The sequence below is a fragment of the Verticillium alfalfae genome, genomic scaffold (assembly GCF_000150825.1).
Source record: "Verticillium alfalfae VaMs.102 supercont1.1 genomic scaffold, whole genome shotgun sequence".
Taxonomy (NCBI): domain Eukaryota; kingdom Fungi; phylum Ascomycota; class Sordariomycetes; order Glomerellales; family Plectosphaerellaceae; genus Verticillium; species Verticillium alfalfae.
The window spans coordinates 3,346,804-3,356,848 of record NW_003315038.1 but is presented as its reverse complement, the minus strand read 5'-3'; the positions used below and the strand labels follow the sequence as shown (position 1 = coordinate 3,356,848).

The 10,045-nt window shown below is 59.8% G+C and overlaps 3 protein-coding genes across 3 annotated transcripts; 1 reads left to right on the top strand and 2 right to left on the bottom strand.

The window, feature by feature from the left end:
* Positions 1–239: 239 nt before the first annotated feature.
* On the top strand, positions 240–3,233 carry VDBG_01017 (pentatricopeptide repeat protein; the record flags this gene model as incomplete). The annotated part of the gene is made up of 4 exons (XM_003009288.1): positions 240–242; positions 553–874; positions 1,366–1,925; positions 1,986–3,233. 4 exons carry the CDS (start codon positions 240–242, stop codon positions 3,231–3,233), a joined length of 2,133 nt encoding a protein of 710 aa, XP_003009334.1.
* Positions 3,234–3,922: 689 nt separating this feature from the next.
* VDBG_01016 (lipase) lies at positions 3,923–6,032 on the bottom strand (the record flags this gene model as incomplete). Its single annotated transcript, XM_003009287.1, has 4 exons — positions 3,923–4,293; positions 4,358–4,581; positions 4,646–4,928; positions 4,997–6,032. 4 exons carry the CDS (start codon positions 6,030–6,032, stop codon positions 4,109–4,111), a joined length of 1,728 nt encoding a protein of 575 aa, XP_003009333.1.
* Positions 6,033–7,402: 1,370 nt separating this feature from the next.
* Positions 7,403–9,868, bottom strand: VDBG_01015 (hypothetical protein; the record flags this gene model as incomplete). Its single annotated transcript, XM_003009286.1, has 2 exons — positions 7,403–9,082; positions 9,140–9,868. 2 exons carry the CDS (start codon positions 9,866–9,868, stop codon positions 7,403–7,405), a joined length of 2,409 nt encoding a protein of 802 aa, XP_003009332.1.
* Positions 9,869–10,045: the final 177 nt, after the last annotated feature.

Here is a 10,045-nt window from a genome sequence, read left to right as displayed (position 1 = left end):
TTCCCCCCGTCAAAGTCGGTCATGTACGTAAAGCCACATCCTAGGTATGAACAGAGATGTGGTGACCTCACTCACCGAGTCACCGACTCCCTTCACCGAAGCAATGATGTCCACACCGACGCCCCACCACAACGCAGCTCCATGCTGCAACCAAGCACGTCGCATCACCAAGTCCACGAGCGCAAGCCTCCAGCCATCAACATCACACAGCCCGCAAATTTGCCCTCGCACACGACGAGATGGTAAGATTTTCCGGACCTGAGGACGTCCCCTCGCAACACTTGGAACACGACCTAACAGCCTTCGACAGCTCCCTCTCGGCCTCCTCAACGCCGCCCAAGGGCACCCGATGCTCGTCGAGCTCAAGAACGGCGAGACCCTCAACGGCCACCTCGTCATGTGCGACACGTGGATGAACCTCACGCTGAAGGAGGTCGTCCAGACGAGTCCCGTGCGTTCTCCCCCCCCCCCCCCCCCCGGCCACACCCCGCTGGCGCTCGCCCTGGAGCGCATGCGCGCTTGCTATGGCTGACCAGTTGTGTGTCGTTACAGGAAGGCGACAAGTTTGTTAAGATTCCCGAGGTATATGTCAAGGGGAACAACGTGCGTTTACATCTATTTTCATCCATCCGCCCAAGCGCAAACGCAAGGCTAATCGCCGGACTACAGATCAAGTACCTCCGCGTACCGGACGATATTATCGACATTGTCAAGGAGAACCAGCAGAACAACCAAGGCGGATTCCGAGGCGGACGCGGCGGCGGGAGGGGCGATCACCGTGGCGGCGACCGCGGCAGGGGACGGGGACAAGGCCGTGGCAGGGGAGGGGGCGCGGCGCTTGAAGCCGTTGGAGTCTGGACTTGGGTGGGCTTGGGTTGAGAAACCTCTGCGATGCAGGCGCGCGGTGCGTCCGCTCGGCGCTGGCATTCTGATGCAGCGCAGTCGCTTGAAAGGCACGGACACGAGAGTCTGGGTGTGGGGATGGGCCTCGAGGTTGCGGCTCTGTGTTCGCTCTCTGAGGCGGCCTCCCACTTTTGCAGTTCTGGCTGGGCGCTCCGTGTTTGGAGCATGGCTGGACCCGGTCTGAGCGCTGTCGCGCTGGGCGAAGCAAGGGCTTTCAAAGCCATTTCAAAATGTCACAAATGCATTTTCAGCGCATCTAGGAGGACCTTGGTTGTGTGTGGTGCCTCGTGCTTTCGGATCGATGAAGGACTCACACATGGGTCACGTGATCACGTGAAGATCCACTGAAGCTTGAACTCTTGGACTCCGTCTTCGATTCAGCTTTTGGCCATCACTCTCGAGATATGTCTTACGGGAGAGCGTGACGCTCATGCGCTAGCAGCACGACCGACCTAATGTCAGGCTCGCGGGTTGCCTTTGACGGACTATGGCGCTGCCTCTGTCCCTCCGTGGACCCCGTCCTCGCCTTTAGAGTACTCAACGCCCCGATCGTCCCCCGGACACTTCATGCGACGACTCGAAGACGAGATTGCCTCTCGGTCACGGCCACAAGACGCGTGCAGACCACAGCATATCGTCGCTATGCGTCCTCCGCCATCCCTGTGCGCGCTGTGGCATATGAAGCGGCAGGTGCTGTCAACGACGCTCGTGTTCGGTCGATTTTGAAGGCCCCTCCCCCGACAATCCTCGACCGCGATTTCCTACCGATGGCCTCCGTCCCCGATATGCTCGATGCACTACGTCAGCTCCAGACAATACCAGACAGCTTCCGTACGGCGGCGGCTATCGTACGGCATCTCATTCAAGACAGAGGACAACAACCTAGCCCAGCGCTCTACGAATGCCTCATCGCTTGCGCGCGAGATACCAATGGATCAGCCGACATGATCGCCCAGCTCCTTGCCGAGATGCACCAGCTGGGCTTGAATCCTGGCGCACAGCTCTGTCATGACGCACTCGAGGTATGTCTGAGGCGACAGGATCCCCCCCTATCTCTCGCCATGCAAAGCTAAAAGAGACAGGCTCTCGCCATCCACCCCAACTACCTCCTTCGCAACGAAATTCTCTGGGCCATGCAAGAGTCCTGGACGCCCATCACCCTTTCCGGCCACTGCAATGTTGCTCTCGGCCTCCTCCGTGATGGCCAGTACGAGCTGGCCTTTGACAAGGCCGAAGAGCTCCTCGACAAGAACACCGATGTGCCACTACGTCTCTTCGATGTCTTCGTCCTCGCATTTGCCCACCGTGGCTTCCTCGACGAGGCCGTCCGCCTCGCTCACGAGAAGCGCCATGCCACGAGTGAGGACGTCCCTGTGGCCCTGTGGCACGTTCTGCTCGACGCCTGCGCCGCCGCCTCGCACGTCGAGGGCACGTCCTACATCTGGGGCCGCTTTCTCGACCACGACCGCCGCCGCGTCTCGGACGGCACCCTGCTCGCCGTGCTGGACACGGCGGCGCGCGGGGGTCACCCGGACCTCGCGACGGCAGCTATGGGCGTGCTGACGGCGCGCGGCGCCAAGCTCGGCGTGCACCACTACGAAGCGCTCATCGACAGCTACGCCAACGCCTGGGACGTCCCCAACGCGCTGAGGCTGCTGTGCATCATGTTCCGGGCGCTCGGGGTCGCCCCGGAGGGGAGCACACGCTCCGTCTACGCGCGGCTCAAGGCCGAGCCGGCGCTGCTAGACGGGGCGCTCGAGGGGCTCGCCGCGCTCGTGCCGGACTACGACGTGCCGATCCAGGCGCTGAACGTCGTCGTCGAGGCCACGGTCGCGGCGAAGGGCTTCGACGCCGCTCTCCAAGTCTACAAGCAGATACCCCGGTACACGCAGGCGCTCGCCGACGAGACGACATTCAGGCACCTGCTCGCCGCGTGCGAGGACACGAGGGCCTTGCGCTTTCTCGTCGAGGAGAACCCCACGACGGCCCTGCGCGCGGACAGGGCGGCATTCGACCGCGCCATCCGCGCGTTCGCGGACGTGAGGGACGTCGAACAGGCGTTCCGGTGCGTTGAGCTGCTGGGCCCCGAAGACGAGACGTGGCTGTCGAGGGACACGGCGGTACTGCTCGTGCGGCGAGCCGCCGACGCGCAGGATGAGCGTGTGTGGTCGCTGCTGGAGGAGGCGAGGCGGAGGGACCTTGATGTCGAGTCGGGCCTCTCGCGGTTTCTGGTGCCTTTTATGGAAGGGCGGGAAGGGAAGTCGAGGCGGGAGATTACGAGTGGTAAGAGAGTCGTCGAGGCTGCAGACGAGGATGCCACTACACTATGAGATACCCAGACAGCTACCTACCTACCCACATACCCATCCTCGAATCAAAACATCTCAGCTCTTTTGTCGTCATTTCCTTCCTCGGGGGTCTAGTGTGGCGGTGACAAGCAATCAGTGAGCCGATGTGACCATCGCCAAGCGGCACCCACTCCAAAAGAGGAGGGAGACGGATCGATGTTCACAGAGATTCCTTCCTTAAACATAAACACCGCAAAAGAAGCCCACCACCGTCTTCCACTACCAGAGCAACCCGCCCGGCGGCACAGCCCTCTCTCGATCTTGCCACCCCTGGGCTCACATTTGATTGTCCTGGAAAGACCTCATCGTTAGAGGGTGGGACAGCCTCACTAGAGCAATAGACATACAAGAAGACTGTAGATGTTGGCTGGTACGACGACATCTCCTCAGACGCACTTCTACACCATATCAATTAATTGACTGCTGCGTGAATATACGGGAAGCCCTTCACTTTGCTTGTCAGCTGAGCACTTGTGACGAGGCAGGTGGGAGACTTGGCATCTCCGACAGGAAGGTGTCATGCGTCATTCCTGCCTCTAGCTCACTCACCATACGAGGTACTTGTGAATTCGGTACGGTATCGACACCACGAGGGAATGGTGCTCATTATCTATCTCGAAATTATTCTGGATATCTCTCCATCATCAACAACATAGTCTGATATTCTCTCCATCATCGTCATCAACATGGATTGATATCAGCACAACGCGTGATCCTCCAACTAGGCGTCTCGTTTTCTGAACGACTCCTCAATACTTGACTACCTGAGAAAGGCCCCCAATTGACTTCAGCCATCATCCAATTTACGATTACGATTACTTGTTGAGTACGACTGTCAGATCACTGTCACGATCCGATCACCGCCTCCACTTGCTCCCAGGGTCCAGCTCGAAGGCGTACTCAGACCACAACGCCATGCCTTCCTTGCGCCAGGTATCTTCCTCAAGACGAACATTGATCTTGTTGTTCGACGCCGTGGCGTTGAACAGCATGTTCTTCGGCGAATTGACATTGTAGGGCGTCCATTTAGGCATGAAATCAACTGTTGAGTATGGTCAGCCACGATTTTCTACTGCCAGGCACGCAGCTGAAAAGCCAGTGCTTACCCTTCTTTGTGTTGGGGTCCCCTGTTGCAATGTAGGACACAAGCTTGTCAACGATGCCACGGGAGAGCCTCAGGTGCGAGCTGACGTTGACGACCGGCGAATTGCGCTCATACATGTTGTAATCGGGAGGGAAGCCAAAGAAGTACGTGTACTCGCTCGCGTGCGTGGCGAAGCCCGGCGCCAAGACCTCGCTGATCGGAATGTCTGTTGGGTCAGTGTCGAATCTACACCGTCCATGTTAGCGTTGCTCTGCGAGATGCCAACCGGTCCCGTCTCGACCCGCCTCACCTGTAGCTGTACGTCTTAACACCGTACTTGGCGAACGACTCGGCCGAATGCCGTCGCCTCGAGATGAAAGCAAAGTCGCCGAGGATCGATGCCATGCGCCTTGTCTGCGGCTCGCACGTGAGATTAGCCACCTGCATGGCCTCGCAGAAAGGGTCCTTTCCGTCGGCACCCTTCATGGGCAGGGAGTAGGGCGACGAAGGGGCATCCACGGGATATGCCGAAAGGATCTTTTGGATGGTGCTGGAACGCGCAGTGGGAAATAGAAATGGAGGCGGTCCTTCAGCTGTTCTTCCGTCTTGAGGCCAGCGCTGTGCACGTGGATGCTGAGAAGGCCCTCGTCGCTGTTGGCACCCGTCATGAGGTTTATGTTTCGCGGGAAACGGCCAGCGTCGAGCTGCGAGACAGGCGGCTCCTTGATGAAGTCGCCGTCGACAGCCGGCCACCAGTAGAGGGCAATCTCCCCTTTTGCCTGACCTGCGTTGACGGCATCCCAGCCAGCTTGGTACAGCGTAAAGGCGTCGATCTTTCGGAGGCACTCGAGACTGTCATCAATCTCGGGGCCCGCACAGCCGGATGCGTTGGCAATGTGGTTATAGCCGTCCGTCAGGTGCGTGCTCAGGGGGAAAAGACTGTTGGTGCCGTATCCAGCCGTACCACTGACAGCGATGCCACCGCGGAAAAGACCTGAATCCTCACCGCCGTATGCGAGGATCTGGTGCGTGATGGAAATGGCGCCTGCAGACTGACCCCACAGGGTGACCTTGGCAGGATCACCACCAAACGCTGCAATGTTCTCCTGGATCCATCGGAGGGCGATGCGCTGGTCCTTGAGACCGAGGTTCGTGATGCCCGCCGCCACCGCCTGTGGTCCACCTGGGAATCCCAGGAATCCGAGACGGTAGTTGAGGGTAATGGTGATGATGGGCGTCTTGTTCTCAACACTGGCCCTGATCACGTACGATGTGTTGGTGTTGCTCTCTGCGCCGAAGCCTGCGAAGAAGCCACCACCGTGGAGCCACACGGCAACGGGAAGCTTGTCTCCAGCGCGCACATTGGCGGGCCGGATGATGTTGAGGTTGAGACAATCGTGAGAGAAGGTGGCATTGACTGCCTTGAAGATTCTCTCGTCAGACTGCGTGGGACAGATGTTGCCGTACTTCTGGGCCGACCGTGTTCCCTTCCACGACTCTGTGAGCGGTTCGGGGTTGCTCAGCGGTGGCGACTTGGCATAGGGGATACCGAGGAAGACCTGCTGTTGAAACTCAGGCAGGTCATACCCGACATAGGTGCCGTTGACAGTCTTGGCCTTGGGCGGAGATGTGGCGGCTTCCACCAGGTGGAGGGTTGCGCCGATGGCGAGCAGGGCGGTCAAGGATCCAAAGAGCATCTTGGCTAGGCTAACCACAGAGCGGTTGGTTATGCTGGAACTTGTGACGAAAGATACAGAAGCTTTCGGCAGGAGATGTGCGTCCTCGCGATCCCATTTATGTCCATCTGGAGATCCTCCCTGAACCATCATCTTCCCGGACACGCCGGTGGGATCAAAAACCTTGCCCCGACCCGGCTTGTATTCATTGGCACAACGGACCGCGGACCGGGCTGGAGAAATCAAGCCTCGAGGACGGGAATATCATTTGATGTGTCTGAGAGACCCGAGGATGAGATGGGACAAGTTGCTGCACAGTAATTGAGCCCCTGCTCTGGCTGGGAACAGGAACCTTGCATTCCGTGCGGCGTCGAGTTTTGGGGAAGTGAGGATTTGGGTTTCTTTGTTGATTGGTGAGCTTCAGCAGCTGACCATCTGGCTGGGATCCAGGGCATGCAGCAAGGGCAGTCGAACTCGGCGCCGTGTGGCGTTCGTCACCATTCAGCCGGGCACCTTGCCATCTTCAGTCCTGGCAACGGGGGGTGGGGGTGTGTGTGTGAATGGTACTGTGCCACGCGAGCCGACAACAAAAGTGCCTGACGTGTCATCAGAAGGATTCCTCGAGTAGGAAGCCATCGACACTAGAGCCCGAGTCCGAGATGCCGAGTACGCTCACCACTGCGGGGGGGAGGGGGGTGCCGAGTGCGAGCCACCCGAGTCCGAGGCACGTCTGTGTCAGCACATGAGTTCCGCGAAACAGCCGCCCGCGTCCGCTCTGGACAAGCAACGGCACGGCAAGACATGAAGCGGTGGCACAGCTGGCGGGCAGCGCAGGCAACCGGTCCGCAGTACCTTCATTCCGAGCCTAAGGTGTTGGAGGGTACTTTTTGTCCTTGCAGGAAGAAAAACGACAGATCCAGTAAGGCAGGCTCCCTGGCTTTAATCGAGGGTAAGGAGGATCACGAAAGCCCGGGTCAGGCGCAGCAAGGTAAATGAAGAAATGCTGATCCAGCATGTTTGGTAGTCTTGCCTCCCAATGATTCCAACTGGGTACCCCATCTGGTCCAATGCTACCTCGGAAATCGATCGGCAACACCTGCGTGTCGAGCTCCATTTCACGCAACCTATCCCAGATATCATAGCAAGTAACGCGCCTTTCAACCCTGGCGGAAATCGTGAAGGCCTCGATGAGTAAGCTATGCTCTGTGGAGAAGACCTCGCTCTGCCGTCCTGATGTAGTCGTCAGTCTTCGACTCATTTGACCCATTTTATCATCTCATGCTGAACTCTTCCCCGAAAAGTTCCCGAAAAGATCTGTACGCCGTGCTATCGCATGCCGAGATTAAGGTTGATGCCCAATTACCAGTATTCACGCAAGGTCCGCGCATTCCCTACCGCGAATTCATGCCCGTCTTGAGAAGATCAAAAATATCACCGTCCGCTCCCCCGTAGCCGTGGGCCGGCATGTTAGACAGGCCATGGTGCTGTTGCTGTCGATGCTGCTGCTGCTGCTGCTGAGGGTGTTGCTGCTGGCCGTAAGACGCCGTGCTCGCGGTGCCGCTCCCGTACCCCGCAGAACCGCTGCTACGGGTACCATACCCGGGTGTCGCGTTGGCAGGTACAAAGGAAGAAGAGCCGGACCCGAAGCTACCATACCACGAACCCTGCTGCTGAGCTGCGGACTGCGTCTGCTCGTGACCCTGTTGCTGTCGGGACGATGTAGACGTCTGCGCCTGCTGCTGCTGCTGCTGCTGCTGAGGGGTGTAGCTCCCATATGGCTGTTGCTGCTGCTGCTGCTGCTGCTGCAGTTGCTGCTGCTGCTGCTGGGAACGAGGCTGCTGGTGTCCTGGACCCTTGGAGCGCATGTCAAACTGCTGCAGAGACGTAGACTGGTGGTGTTGGTGCTGGGCTGAGGTCGAGGCGCTCGATGTGCCGGTGCTGTAGGTTTGGCCGGCGCGACCATGGGTGTCCGGCCAAGTCTGGTCGGCCGCCGCCGTCGTCGTACTGTAGTCTGAAGTGGCTGGTTGTTGAGAAGCCTGAACCGTAGGTAGGTGGGATGTGGATGATGATCTGTTGCTGTAGGCACTCTGCGCGGGATACGTGGAGCTGGAGGCTGCGGTTTGGACCGAGTATGGCTCGTACCCGAGTCGCATCGGCGCAGTTTGTTGGTCCGCTGCGCTCGAATAGCGCACGCTGTACGCGCTCTGCTGTGACAGGGCCGTCAGGTCGGCCGCGGCGCTGTAGTTCGGTGCGGCGACGGTCGGGGGCGGGGCTGCAGGCGATCGGGTCTGCTGCACCGTGTGGTGCGACGGCGTCGACGTGCGCTGGGCGCCATGCGGGGTCTGGCCCCTTTGCCCGGTCCGCGACTTGACTCTAGCAGTCTGCCAGGCGCCTGGAAGGGAGATGTCTGGGATGGGGTAACGGTTTGTGCGGGCTGAACAGTCGGCGAGGCTTGTTGGTCTGCTGATGCTGCCTCGCTGCTTTGCTTGGCGAGAGTAGGCGACCGTGTGCTGCGCTCTCCGGGCCGCGTCATAAAATGCCCCTTGCTGCCAGCCACATGCGTAGTCGATCTGAGCTTGCGTCTGTTTGGCGTCCGGCGCCGCTTGGGTGGGACCAGAAGGCAGGCTGCGGCGACCGTTTGTCTGTCGCGGATTCGGCGGCGACACGACGGCTGCGTGTACTTCAGAGAATGTTTTCTCGGCAGCTGGCGGTGGTGCTGGGTATGTCACGCTGGAAGGGTTGATGACCGGCACATCGGGGTGGTTCGTCTGGGGGAACGATAGGCCCCCGGAGCCCGTGTTGAAGTAATCTTGAGTACTCAAGTCTGCTGCTGGCGTGACCACGCTGGCCACGGGCATGTTCGAAGTGTAGTCGATGGTCTCGATGTCGTCGGGCTCTGGATCTTCGACCTCCTCAGGCTCTGTGTCTGGTTCGATTCGTGCAGCAGACTTTCTTGGCTTGGCAGGCTTGCCGCTGCTCTCGCCCCTGGGTCCGCGATTCAGCTGGAGGGGATACTCGCAGCTAATGTCAGCGACGATGCAGGCGTCGCATGATGGTTTTGTACGGTCGCACTTTTGGTGTGTTAGTAGCAAATTCATCAACACCGGCCGCGACCACGGATTGCGTACCTTAGTGCGGCTGGAGCGGCACGGCGTGCAAGCCCCTCGCGTGAGCTTGGGCTTCGCCGCCTTTTTTCCGCCTGCAATATTTCCGACAGCTACGGTCGGCTCGACGCTGCTCGCACCAGGCTCGACAGCGGCTTCGCCGTTCGCTGGCTGCGGGGTCTGCTCAGTTGAGCTCTCGCCACCACTGGGCGTCTCGGAAGCAGCCTGGTCCTTGGGGTGGACGATGCGAAGACGCTCAGCGCCGTACCTCGCGAGCATGATGAGCGACTCCTTCTGCAGGTCCGGCGACTGGTTCGCAAAGATGCCAAACTGGTCAGTCGACAACGTCTCAGGCTCGACCCCACCCTCGGACAGCAGCCGGATAGCCGTCTCGCGGCGTCTGGTCGCCTCGGCCGGTGGCACGTTGAGCAGTGCGTGCGAGTGCACGCTGCTCTGTACCATCTCGTCGGCCCTCGTCTGGGCTTGTGTGTTTCCATCAGCTCCGTCGAGCGTCACCGGGACCATGATCGCATCAGTGGCGTTCTGGCCGGCGCCTGGCTTGCTCTTGCGCTTCCGTTTTGTCGAGGCCGCTCCGTCAACATCTGACTTGCGCTTTCGGGGCGTCTTCTTCGTCTGGCCGGCTGCCCCTCCTTCGCCTTCGTTGCCATCGCCGTTCTCGACTGCGGCCTTTGACCTCCTGGGCGTCTTCTTCGTCATCTCGGTCGTCTCGGCAGCGGCGGCGGCGGCGGGCATCGGCGGCGGCGGCGGGTCGGAAGTGTTCAACCATCTCCTTTGACCGTCTTGTGGAAGGGCGTGTGCTCGTACTTGACGGAGACGACGCGGGCGCTTCTTTAGAAAAGGCCACGGTCAGGGAGCCACGGCAGTCGAACGCCGGGCGTGCTGTGCGTGAGTTCAGTCAGGCCTGACGAC